We start from the raw sequence: 19,970 nt of genomic DNA on the forward strand, positions 1-19,970 counted from the left end.
GCTCTGTACGCCTTGGAGGTCCTGGCCTGCCCTGCTGCTAGCGTGTTATCGGAGCGTGTTTTTAGTGCCGCTGGGGGAATTATAACTGATAAGCGCACTCGCCTGTCAACTGACAATGCTGACAAGCTGACCCTTATCAAAATGAACAAGGGCTGGATTGGGCCAGACTTCTCATCACCACCAAATGACAGCAGAGTAACATAAAGTCAAATCCACTGTGTTATTTCGGGAGGTGTATTCCCATGCACCGCTTCACACCCACACATGGGTATACGCTTCCTCATTTCGGCTGTATTTTGCTCTTCTCCTTATCCTTAGCCTCCACCACCACTATACCACCAGGGTGACTATGGTCCGTGTTGCCAGCATTGCAAGTTCCTCCGTCCTAATTTTTGGCAGCTTTTGCTTGGAAGGCATAGGCAAAGATTATGGGAGACCCACTCCCCAATAATGGGAATAATGTTTTGAATATGCTGTACTGCATGGCTCTTGTTTGCCAGCATTGCAAGTTCCTCCGTCCTAATTTTTGGCAGCTTTTGCTTGGAAGGCATAGGCAAAGACTATGGGAGACCCACTCCCCAATAATCGGAATAATGTTTTGAATATGCTGTACTGCATGGCTCTTGTTTGCCAGCATTGCAAGTTCCTCCATCCCAATTTTTGTCAGTTTTTGCTTGGAAGGCATAGGTAAAGACTATGGGAGACCCACTCCCCAATAATGGGAATAATGTTTTGAATATGCTGTACTGCATTGCTCTTGTTTGCCAGCATTGCAAGTACCTCCGTCCTAATTTTTGGCAGCTTTTGCTTGGAAGGCATAGGCAAAGACTATGGGAGACCCACTCTTCAATAATGGGAATAATGTTTTGAATATGCTTTACTGCATGTCTCTTGTAAGGGGCATTAAAACCGTCTTGTTAAACCACTCTGACCTCCACCACTCTGACCTCCACGTCTCTTCCAAGGGGCATTAAAACCATCTTGTTAAGCTACTGTGACCTCCACGTCTATTCCAAGGGGCATTAAAACCGTCTTGTTAAGCTACTGTGACCTCCACCATTCTTCCAAGGGGCATTGATATTGTCTTTTTATTCCACTGCGACCTCCACCACTCTTCCAAGGGGCATTAAAACTGTCTTGTTAAGCTACTGTGACCTCCACGTCTCTTCCAAGGGGCATTAAAACCATCTTGTTAAACCACTCTGGACTCCACGTCTCTTCCGAGGGGCATTAAAACCGTCTTGTTAAGCTACTGTGACCTCCACCACTCTTCCAAGGGGCATTAAAACCGTCTTGTTAAGCTACTGTGACCTCCACCACTCTTCCAAGGGACATTAAAACTGTCTTGTTAAGCTGCTGTGACCACCACGTCTCTTCCAAGGGGCATTAAAAGCGTCTTGTTAAGCTACTATGACCTCCACCACTCTTTCAAGGGGCATTGATATTGTCTTTTTATTCCACTGCGACCTCCACCACTCTTCCAAGGGGCATTAAAACTGTCTTGTTAAGCTACTGTGACCTCCACGTCTCTTCCAAGGGGCATTAAAACCATCTTGTTAAACCACTCTGGACTCCACGTCTCTTCCGAGGGGCATTAAAACCGTCTTGTTAAGCTACTGTGACCTCCACCACTCTTCCAAGGGGCATTAAAACCGTCTTGTTAAGCTACTGTGACCTCCACCACTCTTCCAAGGGGCATTAAAACTGTCTTGTTAAGCTGCTGTGACCACCACGTCTCTTCCAAGGGGCATTAAAAGCGTCTTGTTAAGCTACTATGACCTCCACCACTCTTTCAAGGGGCATTGATATTGTCTTTTTATTCCACTGCGACCTCCACCACTCTTCCAAGGGGCATTAAAACTGTCTTGTTAAGCTACTGTGACCTCCACGTCTCTTCCAAGGGGCATTAAAACCATCTTGTTAAACCACTCTGGACTCCACGTCTCTTCCGAGGGGCATTAAAACCGTCTTGTTAAGCTACTGTGACCTCCACCACTCTTCCAAGGGGCATTAAAACCGTCTTGTTAAGCTACTGTGACCTCCACCACTCTTCCAAGGGGCATTAAAACTGTCTTGTTAAGCTGCTGTTACCACCACGTCTCTTCCAAGGGGCATTAAAAGCGTCTTGTTAAGCTACTGTGACCTCCACGTCTCTTCCAAGGGGCATTAAAAGTGTCTTGTTAAGCTATGGTGACCTCCACCTCTCTTCCAAGGGGCATTGATATTGTCTTTTTATTCCACTGTAACCTCCACCACTCTTCCAAGGGGCATTAAAACTGTCTTGTTAAGCTGCTGTGACCACCACATCTCTTCCAAGGGGCATTAAAAGCGTCTTGTTAAGCTACTGTGACCTCCACCACTCTTTCAAGGGGCATTGATATTGTCTTTTTATTCCACTGCGACCTCCACCACTCTTTCAAGGGGCATTAAAACTGTCTTGTTAAGCTACTGTGACCTCCACGTCTCTTCCAAGGGGCATTAAAACCGTCTTGTTAAACCCCTCTGAACTCCACATCTCTTCCAAGGGGCATTAAAATTGTCTTGTTAACTTACTGTGCCCTCCACGTCTCTTCCGAGGGGCATTAAAACCGTCTTGTTAAGCTACGGTGACCTCCACCTCTCTTCCAAGGGGCATTGATATTGTCTTTTTATTCCACTGTAACCTCCACCACTCTTCCAATGGGCATTAAAACTGTCTTGTTAAGCTACTGTGACCTCCACGTCTCTTCCAAGGGGCATTGATATTGTCTTTTTATTCCACTGCTACCTCCACCACTCTTCCAAGGGGCATTAAAACCGTCTTGTTAAACCACTCTTAACTCCACGTCTCTTCCAAGGGGCAATAAAACCGTCTTGTTAAGCTACTGTGACCTCCACCACTCTTCCAAGGGGCATTAAAACTGTCTTGTTAAGCTGCTGTGACCACCACGTCTCTTCCAAGGGGCATTAAAAGCGTCTTGTTAAGCTACTGTGACCTCCACCACTATCAATGCCTTCAAGGGGCATTGATATTGTCTTTTTATTCCACTGTGACCTCCACCACTCTTTCAAGGGGCATTAAAATTGTCTTGTTAAGCTACTGTGACCTCCACGTCTCTTCCAAGGGGCATTAAAACCGTCTTGTTAAACCACTCTGAACTCCACGTCTCTTCCAAGGGGCATTAAAATCATCTTGTTAACTTACTGTGCCCTCCACGTCTCTTCCAAGGGGCATTAAAAGTGTCTTGTTAAGCTACGGTGACCTCCACCTCTCTTCCAAGGGGCATTGATATTGTCTTTTTATTCCACTGTAACCTCCACCACTCTTCCAAGGGGCATTAAAACTGTCTTGTTAAGCTGCTGTGACCACCACGTCTCTTCCAAGGGGCATTAAAAGCGTCTTGTTAAGCTACTGTGACCTCCACCACTCTTTCAAGGGGCATTGATATTGTCTTTTTATTCCACTGCGACCTCCACCACTCTTTCAAGGGGCATTAAAACTGTCTTGTTAAGCTACTGTGACCTCCACGTCTCTTCCAAGGGGCATTAAAACCGTCTTGTTAAACCACTCTGAACTCCACATCTCTTCCAAGGGGCATTAAAATCGTCTTGTTAACTTACTGTGCCCTCCACGTCTCTTCCGAGGGACATTAAAACCGTCTTGTTAAGCTACGGTGACCTCCACCTCTCTTCCAAGGGGCATTGATATTGTCTTTTTATTCCACTGTATCCTCCACCACTCTTCCAAGGGGCATTAAAACCGTCTTGTTAAACCACTCTTAACTCCACGTCTCTTCCAAGGGGCATTAAAACCGTCTTGTTAAGCTACTGTGACCTCCACCACTCTTCCAAGGGGCATTTAAACTGTCTTGTTAAACCACTCTGAACTCCACAGCTCTTCCAAGGGGCATTAAAACCGTCTTGTTAAACCCCTCTGTACTCCACAGCTCTTCCAAGTGGCATTGAAATGTTGTTTTTAATTACCTCTAACCTCCACGACTCTTACAACAGGCATTGCATTTCCTCCTAATTTTAGTCAGCTTTTGCTTTTCTATGCATAGGCGAACACTAAGGGAGACCCACTCCCCAATAATGGGTAGAAGGTTTTTAGTACGCTGTAATCCACGTCTGTTTCAAGGGGCATTGCAGTTCCTCATAATTTTTGGAAAGCCTTCCATTCACTGCTTAGGCCAACAGTGTACAGGAGACCCAGTTGCTATAAATGGAAAAAACGGTTTAGTTAAGGCCCTCTGACCTCCATGTCACTTCCAAGGGGCATTGGAGTGCCTCGAAATTTTTGGTATGCATTGCACTCACTGTATGCCCTATAACTGTGTAGCCGAGCCTCTCCTTTTGGTACAGAAACATATCCTTCAAGACATGTGTGGTTGACTGGCCTGATATTAACGTGAATGGTCCCTGTTCCTCCTGCTCTTTCTCCTTTGCCACCACCTCATCCATCATTCATCACCTGAAGCTTTGTTTTAACGGGAGTCATAGAACTGGGATAGTAGCAGGAAAACATCCAGCAATCCTCGGAGGAGGTAGGATATGCGCCAAAACGCTGACCACCTCAGGCCTAGCCGCTACTACAGACATTCGCTTGCATTCCAAGGAACAGAAAGCTAAGGAGATGGATGGCCTCATGAACATGAATAATCTACTCGTTGTGTAGGAGGCCGACCACTGCTGCTGTCTACCTTCTGAACTTTGTGTTGAAGCCTGATTGACCCAGGACCCGCAATCCTCTATGTCTGGAGGACGTGTTGCATCCCAGTGTCCAAGCTTCCACAATATTAACCCAGTGTGAAGGCGTCAGTGAGATGGACCATCCCTGGCCACATTCACTTGTCCACGTGTTTGTGGTTAGGCTGTCCTTCAAATAGGGGCAGCTGGGGACCGTTTATGGACACCCGGCCGCCCCCAGGAGGCTGGGGACCGTGTGTGGGCACCTGGCCGCGGGGCGGCTGGGGACTGAGTATGGACACCCGGCCGCCCCCTGGCAGCTGGGGACCAAGCGTGGACACCCGGCCGCCGGGCGGCTGGGGACTGAGTATGGATACCAGGCCGCCGACGCAGCCATGACGTGGTGGCCAGATTCCGCCTCCACATGCCTAAAAGGCCCAATTTCAAGTGCAAGCAAGCAGTATGGTATTGCAGCCTGGGGGTGGGTGGGTGGCAGGCTGCATACTTGCTCTTGCATTGCAAGGAATGGGGGAGGTACAATTGAACACTGCCCTGGGACAAGGACTTGCACGGGGATAGTTGCAAGTCTGCATCTTCTGATGCGGCAAGGATCACTTCTGATGGGCACACTTTTAGGCAGTGATCTGGGTGTCAGAGATGCTTCCAGGGGTCTTCCCCATGCTGTTCCCATGTCTTTTCAGCACTGTATGCATGTGTCACACAGCACATGGGCAGATAAGGTTGTAAAATGTTAAAATGACATTTCCCAGGGAATGCATTTGTCACGGTTGAAAGCAATACAAAAGTGGAAAAACGCATAAAAAATGCTACTTGTGAACATAGCCCAAGGTGTGGAGGAGTATTTTTGTTTTTGGTTATTTATTTTACCTTATACACAAGTCTTTACCCTGGAAAGGATGTTTCTTAACATATTTCATTGGAAAGCAGTTTCAGTTTAGTTTTTGAACGTTTTATTGTGAGCCCGTAAAAGTGGCTTAATACCTCTGACCACGTTGTTGACAGCAGTGACCTTGGGGTCAGAAATGCTTCCTGGGGCGATCCCCATGCTGTCCCCATGTCATTTGAGCACTGTCACTATCGTTTTGGGCACTTTTTAGGCTTTCTACAGACTGCCGGGGATACCGCCGCAAAAATGCTCGGGTCTCCCATAGACTAACATTGGGCTCATTGCTCGGGTCGAGCACCCGAGTATCACGGTGAGGTCGGCTCGCTCAACACTAGTGCTCAGAAAAAAACGTGTAGATATGTTATAGAGTCACTACAGAATAATGGGTTAAATAACAGCTCTCTGATTCCATTGGTAGAGCCTGGTTTTCCCAGCGATGGGACATGAGTTTATTTTATTCACTATTTGTACCTATGGAAATATAAAGTTTTGGTGACATAATGTCTCATATCAGTTAGGTTGATAAGATAATTTTTGGTCTATGGGGCTCATTTATTTTTAGCCATCGTAGGTTTCCCTATAAAGAAAAAAAAATCTCAATTATTTTTAGTAGAGCCAGGAGATAATACAGCATTATACCTTGTGAATCATGGAGAGGTGAACAGTTCAGCAATCGTATCACTGAGAGCTCAGACCCACCCTGCCGGGACCATCTGGGGGCCGTGACTGAGCACCTATTTGTACAATATTAGTAGTAATTGATTCCATTGCATGTTCGTTTTGCTCAGCTCTGGGCTATTTCAAAAGGTTTCCCATGAAATCGGGTACCAGAGATGAGTACATTCGATTTTCAGCCTCATTTGTCCTGTTTGACATATCCAAGGTCCAAGTAAAAACCGTTATATCTGGACTGGTCACGGGTCTCCTGACCAAAACTCAACAGCCTCATATAGGTCTATGAGGCAGTTGAGTCTGGGTCAGGAGACCAACGGCTGGTCCGGACATCACAATCTGTAAATATCTGACTCGTAAAATTCGGCTTTAGGAAGAGGGAAGGAACTGATATTTGTACATTGTTACAGAGTATGTTGGCGTTATATAAGATTCAGAAGTAAGGGTCCGATTCATTATTGTATTTGCTCCAATTTTTTGTTGAGTTTTTAGTGTTTTGAGCCTTTTTTTTGTTTGCGCTATATTCATCTTTTCATTTGTGCCTTTTATTCAAGTTTATTTTATGTGTTCACCTGTTTTTTTTTATGTTCACCACTGTGGGCTGAGTTTAGGGTTTACAGACATTTTCACCTGATTCATCACTTTTCGAATAAAATTTGTAATTTGTAAACATTTTCCAGTCCCACTATAGAGTGATGTTCTGTATGACTAAAAATTTGGTGCCAATTGTTGCACCTTTTTGCAATAGAAAAAGACAAAAATTTAGACAATTTTTGTCTTTGGACAAAATTCATGAACAGAGTGTGCCATTTTGAAGAATTTGGCGCAAGAAATTGCAGCAAGTAATAAATAAAGAAAATTGACATTAAAAACAAAACCCAAATAATAAATCGGGGCCCTCAATATCTGGTAGTTCAAAGTGTTTAAGTTGCAATTTTTGGCAGATTTAATTGTGATTAATTGTGAATTAAATCCAAGGGAATTATATGCTGGCGCATGGTCTTCACTGTATAGACACATTGATACAAAGGCAGTCGTTGTCTTTTCTTGAGGGAAGCTAGATCTTATATCATGTATGGAGCATTTTTATTTGATCTGGGTGCACTCTGCACAAATGATTAATTAGCAGCGAACAATGGACTGCAAAGTTTTGGCACATAAAATAAAGGAAAAAAATCATGTTGTTATCAGCCCTTCATATCTACATAGTGCTAATTGAATGAATCTATTAATTAGTTTTTATACAGTTATTAAAGATAATAAGCGTGCTGAATAGAAAGCGTCTAATCTCTTTTTTCTTCAGTCTGCCCAGAAATTTACTGTACATACAAAAGAATAGCTCTGTACATTCCAGATCATCAAGTACAATTATGTTAAGTTCAAGATATTTTACATTGTGCAGTTCCCTTTTTTGTGCCGGTTTTGTTGTTTCAGAGTAAGACGATTACATGCGAGATTTATTAAAGAGGTTGTAAGGGATTAGTAATAACGATTTTTTTTTCTAAAGAAACAGTGCCACTTTTGTCCGTGGGCATTGTCTGGTATTACAGCTAAGCAACTATCACTTGAAAGGATCCGAGTCACAATAATGTGTGGTGCTGTTTCTGGAGAAAAAAAAATACTCCTTTTTTTCTGATGTTGTGTAAGCCTTTTAAAAACAGTTGAATTGTAGGTCCACGTTCGAGCATCATTTGTCACTTGTGTTAAGATATATAAAAACTTTACAAACTTTGTGCATTGCTTTTTTGTTTATGCTTGCTCTGGTCCAAAGTGTTAACTTGAAATTGCATTTAAAATTTTGCTGTCGTCCAGTGGAATCAGTCAACAGGCTGTTGTCAGACACGCCCTTAACCACTGAGCTTAGGTTTTGTGTGCATGAGAGTCAATAAGGTATACGGCAACAATAAAAAGTGGTGTTAAATTTAAAATACATAGGGTCCGATTCATCAAGCAGTCTGCACAAGCTTTGTGGCATAAAAATGCAATATCTGCCACAAAAGTACATTTCTTGTGCTAGCCATACCAGCTGAAAGATTCTCCAAAATCATTGAGATATACGCTTCTTGACGGGGTTGTCCGATCTTCAGCTACAAGTCTGTAGTCACTCTGTGTGACTGCAGACTTGTGAATCCTCACATTGCGCACACTGCGCACTGTGAGGATTCTCCAGTTCCGCGAGTGGGGGGTTATGTGACTGCAAGTGTACTATACCTCAAGGCCAGACAGCCCCTTTAATGAATTTGGTGCATTTTTCTTTATTAAGACTTGCATGTACAGCTCCAATCTTGATGAATCTTGGCTTTAGTTTTAGGATATCTACCACTAGGAAGGGTACCTCCTACTAAACATGGTGGTTTTCTATTGAAACATCACATGTGCTATAAGTGTGTGAAGTTGTTTTCTACAAATTTCAACAGTTTTTCCGCCACATCTGTCTAATTCAGATTTTGTCAGATTTAAAGAAGCACTCCTCCGATTACATGTTTTTATCCTCTTAATATATTGCAGTCATCATATTATATTTCACTGTGTTCTTACAATTGCTCATTTTACCTTTCTACCCAGTTAATTCTTCTGTTTTTCATTAGGTATATGACACCACGAGATTAAAAACGGACTTGCTGAATCCTTCTAATCTCTATGTACACACAGGAGGTCAATTTTCTCTGCACAAGTTATGAGTCACTGCAAAAGTCAATGGCAGGGGTAGAGGGAGCAGCTGGTCAGGAGTTGAAGAAGGGGTGATAAATTCAGGGACAAGAGACTTCCTGTTTCTACATAGAGCAGAGAAAACAGAATAATTAACTGAGTAGAACGGCAAAATTAGCAATTGTAAGTACACAGTGATATGTAATATCATGATTGCAATACATTTAGAGAATAAAAACTTAGATGGGAGGAGTGCTTCTTTACGCCCGCCGTATACATTATAAGCCTGTCTGCCAAATGTTGGTTCGGCGGATCGGCTGCCTCTCCCATACACAGGAGCCTTTCTGTGTGATCTATGAAAGAACTGCCATTCAGTGTTGAATGGAGTAAAAAACATGACTGAAAAATGCCGCTGCAAAATACGACCCGAATATGATGGAAACATTTTCAAAAAAATGTCAACAGTCAAAAATGATTAACAAGCCGCTCAGGAAACAACCAAAAAAAATGCAAAAAACCCCCCTCAGAACAAAAAACGCCTTTTTTCCCAAAGTGTCTTCATTTTGAAAAATAGGGTTCATCTTCGGGACATGCTGCATTCTTAACTTCCCAACAACCATATGTATCGGATTGAAGGCCGAAGCCATCAATATCGGTGGATTTGGCCAACATTGGTCTAATGTGTATGGGGGATGTTAGGGTATATATCACATGAAGTCTTTTTCATGCAGATCTGCTCTGAAACCCGGTTGAAAAAGGACTCCGAAAAGGCTCAAAAGAATGAATATGCATTTCTACGTAAAATCAACTTGCTGTTGATGAGTTCAAGCTCTTGAGCGTTTAACTGCTTCATGTTTCAAAAGACATCAAGCGGCTAAAAGAAGTAAACTGACTAGTCTCCAGGCATCCTCAAAAATGAAGAATAAGTGCTGCAGAAATTAGCAAATAAATGCAATGCAAGGCCCTTCAGGACAAAACCACTGGCATGTCCTGAAGTGTATTCCTCTTTGACCACTCGACAGGTTCACCTACGTGTAAAAGATGTTGTGTGCACATATCCTTTGAAGGGTTTTCCAAGGATTTGATATGCAGTCCTATCCTTTGAATAGGTTGTAAATATCAAATCAATGGTGGTTCGATACCTGACACCCATGTACTGGTCGGCTGTTTGAAGCATTTTACAAAGTTGGAAACTCACAGCGCCGTAAGCTGTGTAGTGGCCGTTCTTAGGTACTGCATATCAGCTCCCACACTGTGCACATCCGGCCACTGTGGGAGTCTCATACAACTGATCAGTGTGGGTGATGTTTATGGTCTAGCTTGTCTCCAACCACAATATCAGATTTAACTGAAGACTAGAAATGGAAGATCCATTTGGTTATGGCATTCTGGGAAGAGGATGTATTGCAGCAAGAATTTACTATAGATTACTAGCAAAGGGGAAGACTTTATTGGTATGTGAACAACTTGCCTTGCCATCGTTTTTCTTCTTGAACTAGATGTAGGCCTTTTTGTTTTTATTATGTGTGTTCTCTACAGCTCCCAGAGGTTTATATGCTCTTCACAGTCCACTAGAGGTTTCTGTGCTCTCTACATCCCTGTAGATGTTTGTATGCTCACTACAGACCCCTAAAGGTTTATATATTCTATACAGCCCCCTAGAAGCTTGTGTTCTAAACAGCCCCCAAGAGGTTTGTATGCTCTTCACAGCCCCCTAGAGGTTTCTGTGCTCTCTACATCCCTCTAGATATTTGTATGCTCACTACAGCCCCCTAAAGGTTTTTATGTTCTCTACAGCCCCCTAGAAGTTTGTGTTCTCTACAGCCCCCCAAGAGGTTTGTAGGCTCTTCACAGCCCCCTAGAGGTTTCTGTGCTCTCTACATACCTCTAGATGTTTGTATGCTCACTACAGCCCCCTAAAGGTTTTTATGTTCTATACAGCCCCCTGGAGGTTTGTGTTCTCTACAGTCCCTTGGAGGTTTGTGTGCTCTCTACATCCTCCTAGAGGTTTGTCTGCTCTTTTTCTTACCCTTAGAAGTTTGTGTGCTCTTTACAGCCCCCTAGAGGTTTATGTGCTCTCTACAGCCCTCTATAGGTTAATGTGGACTCTACAGTTAGTAGTGTACTCTCTACAGTCCCCTAGAGGATGATGTACTTTCTACAGACGCCTATAGGTTTTTGTGCTCTCTAAAGCCCTCAATAGCAGGGTCCCCCAACTCCAGTCCTCAAGGCCCACCAACAGGTCATTCTTTCAGGATTTCCTTAGTATTGCACTGGTGATAATTCCATCACCTTTACAGGTAATAATTCCATCACCTGAGCAATACTGAGGAAATCCTGAAAACATGACCTGTTGGTTGACCTTGAGGACTGGAGTTGGGGAACACTGCTCTATAGGTTTATGTGTTCTCTAAAGTTCCTAGGTTCTTGTTTGCTTTCTACAGTTCCTAGAGGTATGTGTGCTCTCTCTATAGCCCCTTATAGGTTGTTGTGTTTAATTACCTTTTTTAAATCCTGAATATTCAAGTTTTTTCTTCGAGGAACACAATTTTATGCAGAGCACATTGATTTTTGCGGGTGAGCAGCATGGTGGTTTATTGGTTATACTTTGAGGTCTTAATGGAGGAATCCAACAAGAGGAACAGCTGTATGGAGTTTGCATGCTCTCCCTGTGGCTACGTAGGTTTCCCTTCGCATAGTCTGGTTGGTTTCCTACCTTCAGGATTATAGTGGTATATAAATAGGTTTGCTATAAAATCTACCGTAGTGTATATACTTAAGAGAAAGATCTCGGCTGTGAGCCACACTGGGATGGAGATTGATGAGAACACCATGTGTCACAGTTCTCTGTAATTCTATATCTGTTTATTATCTTTCATATCCATGATGTGCTGAAGTATTGGAATTTTACTATAATTCTGGTTACACTCCAGCCATGTTACGTTTTTTCTTTTTTACACTGGCATATTCCATACTGCTGCACTTTTGGGGGTCTATCGGTACAGATCAGGAGTGTAAACCTTTTTTGGCCACATTGTCAGATTGTACTTCATCAAATGGCAGAAATGTCCATTGTAACTTGCGGCAGTTACAGTAATGGCTAAGCATTTGGCAACTTCCATAAACTGCAGTAGAGAATGCTGCGCTCATGTGCCGTTAGCTCTTCACTTTGTGCCCCATTAGTACTTTCATGTCCCCACCACCACAGCATGGGCCATTCTTCTTCACCTTATTTTAAGATGGAAGCTTCCACAAGAGCATCCACCATTGTATGTGAATTAGTTGTCCTCCAGGCAGATGAAAATTGTCTCTCGTGTTATTTGACGTAACTACCCTATAAACCAATTACTGATTGCTTACTGAATCTTGCATCATGATTAAGGTAATTTAGCCAATCTAGAGTCTCCTCCAACAGGTTGAGACATCTACTACTTCAGGGTTCTTAACTCCCTGTCATTGCAGAGCAAGGTACAGGTTGACTGGGTGAGAGGCTTTTGACAAGTCAAGGTGGGTACTATTTTGACTTGCAGAGACTTTTTACTGGCCAAGAAGCCCAGATGTTATCTGGGGAAAAAAGGTACGCAAATTAGCTCTCTGCCACTATTGGGACTGAAGTTTAGGGCATATACTTTATTCCTTATAACAACGATCAGCTGGTATAGGGAGATTTATTAGCCAAGCTAATGCTTCCCGGAAAAATTTTATTCAATTGAGCTCTTCTTCAGGAGCAAGAAAGCTGGCTCATTACTGCCACGTATTGACAGTAGTTACCCTATAAGTCAATGTCTGACCCTTTAAACTGTTTTACATGACTAAGGAAATTAAGCCAATGTAGAATCTCCTCCAAAAGGATGAGACAGCGTCTCCTGGATTTTTGCCCTCGTGTGTTTGCAGAGCTTGGTACTGGTTGGTTGTGTGAGAGGCTTTCAAAGGAAGTCTGTTTCCATGTGTATAGACTTCCAAATGTGAGAAGAGACTTAGAAGCTGAACAATGCTATTTGGGAAAAGGATATGAAAATTACCTCTCCAGTTCCTCTTTTGGGAGTATTAGTTGGTGTGGGTTGCATGTGGTAACCCAAGCAGATACTCTAGATGCTCATCATTTAAATTCATGAAAAAAGGCACAAAAGCCTAATTTCAAGTCTTTATATAATATTTCTAAAAATGTACAGTGTTTAGTAGCTCTCTGTCCATTGAGGTTTTGATTTGTCCAAAGTAGTATAAATATTACCTGTACGTGAAATGGAATGGACAATTAATCCTAATGTTACCTCTATTTGTAGTTCATGTTAAATACATGTTATTACCCGTAAGGGTCCTTGTACACTCGGCGTATTTCTTGGCGGCACAGATTTTGCATTCTGAGAGTAAAGTCAATGGTGCATTCCGCAAAACAAATGACATAATGCAGTTTTAAAAATCAGCATCCTATGTCAATATATGTGTGCTAAACAAAAATCCACAATGTGTAGATAACGTGTAAAATCTCATCTGTATTGCTTGCCTTTTACTACGATACATCGTGTGCTTACAGCCTAAGCAGCCATTTTAGGCTAGAGAGAGCCTGACTGTAGTGTTCTTGCCTAATGATCACTATTTTATCAACACATCATAGGAAACCTTTAAAAATTAAAAACATTCAACTTCAAACTTGTTTAGAGAAATGTATTTTATCATTTGTAGACTACGGTAGGTGTTTCACTCCTCTAACTGAATTTGAAAATGCACAAAAGTAAAAAAAAAAAGTATTTGGACTTCTTTACTTAATTACAGAAAATGTTTTATATTTGAAGTTTTATTTATGGACTATGATTTCTTCTAAAAAAAAACAAAATTTTTTTATTTTTTTTTTAGTTTTGTCCTTTTTTTATTTCTTTTTTTTTTTTTAGGTATATACATAGATATGAAAATCAGAAACAGATCCAAGCAAAAGACAGGGTACCAAGCCTCCAGTATATAATAAGAATATGGAGGCAGCATACCAAGTGAAAAAACTTGTGCTTTTATTAAGTCCATATTGGCGACGATTTGGTTCTTGATGAGATGGCTCGAAAATGATTCCCATGAAGAACCGAAACATTGTCATTTTGAGCTATTACAGGCACAAGTTTTTTTACTTTTTCATTTGGTGTGCAGCATCCATTTTCTTAATATATATATAAGCTTGTGCTTTTATTAAGTCCATAATGGCGACGATTCGGTTCTTGATGAGATGGCTCGAAAATGATTCTCATGAAGAACCGAAACATTGTCAGTATTAGCTATTACAGGCACAAGTTTTTTTACTTTTTCATTTGGTGCACTGCCTCCATATTCTCTATCTATCTATCTATCTATCTATCTATCTATCTATCTATCTATCTATCTATCTATCTATGTGCATATATATATAATCTGTTTGTTTTTGCTGAATATATTTTCTGTTTCTTTTACTTGAAGGTTTTTAAGTCGTTCTTATTTTTGTTCTTATATATTTTTAGAAGGGGGTGCGTTTAATTGAACCTCTCTTTATTTTTTTGTTCCCTTTGCCCGTAAGTAATCTACAAAATATCTTCTGCTTGCATGCACACTATGTTGAGTGAAGTTTATTGTATATTCTACACTTAAAACTACATCTCATTTTATTCATTTGTTACAAGTGTCGTAATAAAGACCGAGTTGCCCTGGCTTCTTGTCATCCCCATCCTGAGCTGCAATTTCTTTTCTTTTGAATGCACCAGTGTGTTTTGTCCAACATTGTTGTGTAAATTGTTAGCTGCAGGTCCCTTGTTCATAGGAAAGCTTTTGTTACATTTTACATTCACGCTGATAAGTACAACTCAATATTTCTGCCTGTTTGGCAGGATTGCGTTTTCTGCCTGTACATATCCTTCATGCCTCATCTTCCCGAGGATGATTTTTGCTCCCAAAATAAGAAGAGGCGTTTTCCTTGAGGCTGCATGTTATCCTCTTATCCCTACTGTTTTGGAATAGAGCGTAACCAGCTGGAGAACTGTAAGAAGTCTGATAATGCAGCTATTTTCTGCTGTCTCGTCTTAATCTTGTTACACAAATGGTTGTGAAGAGTTTCATGAATTTTAATTTTGCCCTCTGCATTAGCGCGTCATGTCACTCATATGCAGCTGCATTCTATGGGGAGATGTTTTCTCCTCCTCCTACAACAGGGGAAAAAAAATTAGTTACAATCTTGGCAGTAAAGCAAGTTACCGGGAAAGAAGGGAAAAAAAAAATCCACAGATTTAGGCAGCCACCCATGAAGCTGATTAACAGTCAGTGATCAGGAGGAACAGCTTTGCCTCTTAAACTTTTCACCTTTCATTGTTAGCTGTGAAATTTTATTTCCGTTTAAAAAAAAAAAAAAAGCAAGGCTGTAATCAAAACTGTGCAATGCTACGCTATATGCCAGTGCTTTTTGTCAGAACGTATCACACTACACCGACACCATTTTCTAGGAACAAGGGGAAAAAAAAAGGAAAGGTATGTTACCATTTGTCTTATTTTTTTTCCTGTAACTATTGTTAGTAAATAAGAGTTAAAAAGTGCATTTGTTAAATTTGATGCGAATTTTAAAAAAAAAGTACAAAAAAATAACTATCTATATTCTTATAGTAATGCATCCTGGGGGTAAAGACTTAAGACTTTTCACCTCCATTTACTTATTCAAATACCCATCCCAAGTGCCCGATATTTCTAATCTCTGCAGAGTGTTGTTGATAATTGTGAATTGTCTTTAAGGTAAACAGTATGAAACCCACCAATCCCCCCCCACCCCTCTCTATCCGGCAGCTGCTGTTCACCCGGTGGGTCTGAGCTTGCTACATCCAATTACACTGTAACCCATAAAGCTACTAATAGCAACTATATTATTGCCTCCTTAGCTGCTTTCTTCGACCTTATTCTGCGTATCAAATTGGAAAATCACTTTCTTTTCACCGGGTTTTGTTTTATTTTACGTTTCACTGATCTGAAACAATAAAAGTGTTTTAAATTAGAGAAATGTGTTTTCCGTACAGCAGGCAATTTATTTGACATTTTACACAAAAGATATTTTCTCCCAATGCTAAACACCTACACTAGAAGTCTCAAGGCTCCTTTTTTTTTTAATTTCATTTATTTTTAATGCAATTTCTCTTGCAAAATATTTTATTTCGACAATAAATAGTTTCTAATTGAAGTAAATGTAAAAAAAAAATATTATTATAATTTTAGACTATTTGTAGAATTATTTTTATAGATATAAATAAATCGAATCGTCTTTTAAGGGGAAAATGCATTGTGAACCGATAACATTAAAAACGAGAAATATTGTAATGCAATCACATCACCTGTACTCCACGCGTTCTGCTTACTGTCACGTGACTTCTCTTTCTCTCCCCCTGCTTTCTCTCCAGTCTCAACAATACTGTAATGCATTTCTATATTTAATCTCTAACCAATATACGAGCCGCTTTACGAATTTTACTCACCTTGAGATAAATGCAGAATCATGATGATTGCTTAATACCTAGATTGGTTAGATAGCCACCAATTTTATATATATATATATATGTAGTATTCACATTATATTATTTTGGGACTTTTATGCTGAACTTGGTTAGTTACAAAAATAAATGTAGTATTTTTGTATTTCTAACCATTAGTTTCTGTAACAATAGGTCAAAATCTTTAGCATCAAATGATAATGTTACACCATATACCTATTGGCCTGTTTATGTTGTGTATAATATTCTTTATTGTAATTATTATTTATATTATTTATTAATATATATCACTATTTATATATATATAAAGATAAAAATATAATATATTTTTAATTATATTATTTATATATATATGATTTATGTAAATATATATAATTAATATAAATAAATATAATTTATTAAAATAAATATATTTAATATATATATATATACATATATATTTACATAAATTATATATATTATTTATTTTATATATAATAATTCAAAACATATAAATAGATATCTATATCTATCTAGATATATATTTATATATGTAGATAGATAGATATCTATAGATATATCTATATTTATATATTTATATATATATATATATATATATTTATTTTTAAATTATTTTAAATTATTACATAAATAAAAGGTTCAGGTAAGGCCCCCTTGATATTTCATTGGCCTCTCTATTAAGGATTCAACCCTGCTGATGCTTGTATACTATATTATATTATTGGTGCTCAGGACACTTCAAGACCTGTTTAATATCTTATTCTTGTTCGTTGAAGCCCTCAGATCCAGTTGCATTGTGGAGGAGGTATTTTTATATTACACTCTCTTATGCTTTTTTTATTATTATTATTTATTTCAGATTAAAGAAGAAGATAGTGACGTTTATGACCCAGATATCCATTATCCAATACTACTCATCCTCAAGTCAAGATAGTGACATTCATGCTTGGAAATAGAGCGTCTTACAAGTTACTTTTCTTCTGATACACCATCATGTATATTCAAGGGCATTTAATGTTTTTTTTTTTTTTTAAATTCACATGAAATAAACCATAAAATTAAACCTGAGTTTGTGTAATTCTGCACACTACAACATAAAACTTATCTAAAAGAAAAGTATATATATATATATATATATATATATATATATAATATATATATATATATATACCATATATGTGTGTGTATGTATATATATATATATTTTTTTATTTTTTTTTACATTTTCTTGTTCTTCGACTGTCCCCCCCCACCCTTCTGTAGTAGACTATAAGAAATCACTGGTTCAAACAAAAGCCTCATGAACTGACCATTTGTCCTGTGGACACAAAGGCTCACCCGGCCCTCTGCTCCTCCTCCTCAATTATCTGCGATTAGTCTCAGTATGTTGAGTCAAGAAGGGGGAGTACACCGAGTGCTTATTATCTGTTTAGGTAGAAGAAGAGCACATTTAGGGCCTCTCTTAAGATGAAAAGTGAGCTCTAATCAGATCCCCAAAGAAAATGGGTGTTCTTTTCGAAATCTTACCAAAACACACCTTGTTTTATTTATGGAAATGTTGCATTCTACAGTACAGATAAATGCTATAATCAAATCAGGCAAAGCTCTCATGAATATTTACCACTGTATGTGATTACAATGTAATGTTGTTCAGTGCTCGGGTGACTATTTTGTAGGCTACAATGGCCTATTGTGAAAATTCAAATCAAAGACCTAACGTGGGCTAAAATCCACCAGTATATTATTTTCTGGCAAATTGTTTTTTTTTTTTGCTTTTTTTTTTTTTAGAATATTTTTTTTCTAGTTAAGAAAATGTTAAAAAGAACTGATTGTGATTTCCTATTGTGTTACCCTTTTTTTTTTATTTTTATTTTTTTACAATTTTAGGATAATTAATAGAATTGGGTATCCAGTAACACCCCTTGGACGCCTCCAAAAAAATTTGATTTTCTTTTATGTGATTCTGTTTCTATTCTATTTTCTGTTCTTTCTTTTTTTTTCTGCATTTTTGGATAATAGATAAAATTGGGCATCTAATTGCAAGTTAAAACACCCATGGAGATTTTAGAAAAGGAGAAGCATAAGGTATATGCAGATCAGGTTCTGTAGAATTTGGAGCTCATGATACAAGATGATTCAAGGTAAAAAAAAAAAATATTCACAGCATTTCCTGGCATTGTTGAAGTATTTCAGATTAAAGTCTTTGGTAGGCAGATTATTTTTCCTTACTATACTGCCTACTTGTTGCTTTTTGCATGATGTCATGTACAGAGCAGCTCGCTGTGGTTGCATTAATCAGACTCAGTCATCATAGTTTAGGTCTAGAATGTCTTGGTGGACAAAAGAAGCGAAGAGAATGAATCAGGAAAGGCTTAAGGTTTATTAGTCGCTAATGGGTGCTGTTGCTATGTGACCTTCTGACCTTAACAAAGAGTTTGTGCCCTCTTATTGAAAGAAAAAGTAGAAATTGTATCCCCAAATAATCATTCCAACTCACAGGATTAAAAGTAAAGATTCTCACACACCGTGAAATCCCCAATGATGTGTAATGCATAGAGATGGTCAAACTGGACAGCAGTCAAAACGTATCTTCATCTGATCGTCTCGGTTGTGTTGCAGCCCTGATTTGACACTGTTTCTTGAGTGTCACAAGTTCATCACTTGCATCACCGTGCAGAAAGTACTGTCATTGCAATGGGCTTTCTTGCCCATTGTTATGGTCTTTAATAGTAGTCTAGCTAGCCTTAGGTTGGCTATTCACATTAGATGGGTTTCTGCCGGATGATCCTTTTGCCAAACATTCAGCCAACAGCCATCTCAGCCAACACCCCCATACACAGCAGGAGTGCTTGCACGGCCAAGTGCTCCTGTGTTCTTGGTGAGAAGGCCGGCAGCTTATCTCACGGAGATCAATGCGATTGGCTATGTAAAATCGGACATGCGTGTTCGTCATCTTTCCCAGTCATTCCTGACCACTGGCCGAAGCCCCAATACACATTAGACCATTGACCTAATCTGTCGATTATCAACAAGTTCAGCCACCATTGGCCTAATGTGTATGAGGGCCAAGTTGTACACAGACTTGGACCAATTTTACAGAAGCCCATTTGAGCTGAAATTTTTAGAGCTTTGTGCCCAAACATGCAGATGGTCTAGTTTCACATACAACTAGAATACAACAAACAATAGAATGCAAATTATATGCACACGATAAGTCCCACCAATAGTCCCAGCAGTGCCGATGCCAATTTCTTTGCCAGAATATAACTCGGCTGTGTGTAAAGAACTAGTTTGAAGTAAATAAAAGCTGTCCATGTAGAGCTCCATTGGAAATTAATAGAGGCAGATGCGGATGCAAAGCCATTTCTCCATTCCTGCCAGTATACAACAACATTCCATCCCTAAGATAGATGTGGAACCTAGATCAATTGAAGATTTATGGCATATCCTGTTGATATGCCATGAATGTCCCAGGTAGGGGTTCCGTTTTAAGGATGGGTTAGGGGATAACTTACTGATTACTGGGGGTCCAATCCTGGGACTCCCACAATCCGAAAATTGGGGATCTGCATTGCTCCGATCAGTCTTGACCTCTA

General features: G+C 39.8%; 1 protein-coding gene across 2 annotated transcripts in view; it reads left to right on the plus strand.

Moving 5' to 3' along the window:
* The window catches only part of CAMKMT (calmodulin-lysine N-methyltransferase), a 659,144-nt gene extending 641,730 nt beyond the window's left edge, over positions 1-17,414 (plus strand). The window contains exon 10 of one of the 2 annotated variants that reach the window (XR_012318072.1): positions 17,234-17,371. Coding sequence is in view for 1 of the 2 variants with exons in the window: in XM_073672049.1 (XP_073528150.1) it covers positions 17,234-17,308 (75 nt within the window). In the remaining variant the exon portion in view is untranslated. Of the gene's footprint in view, positions 1-17,233 lie in introns of both variants that reach the window. The other variant, XM_073672049.1, reaches the window with a different exon arrangement.
* Positions 17,415-19,970: the final 2,556 nt, after the last annotated feature.

This window comes from Phyllobates terribilis, unplaced genomic scaffold, assembly GCF_046119375.1.
Source record: "Phyllobates terribilis strain yellow unplaced genomic scaffold, ASM4611937v1 Scaffold_3__8_contigs__length_932513732, whole genome shotgun sequence".
In the NCBI taxonomy this organism is placed as follows: Eukaryota; Metazoa; Chordata; class Amphibia; order Anura; family Dendrobatidae; genus Phyllobates; species Phyllobates terribilis.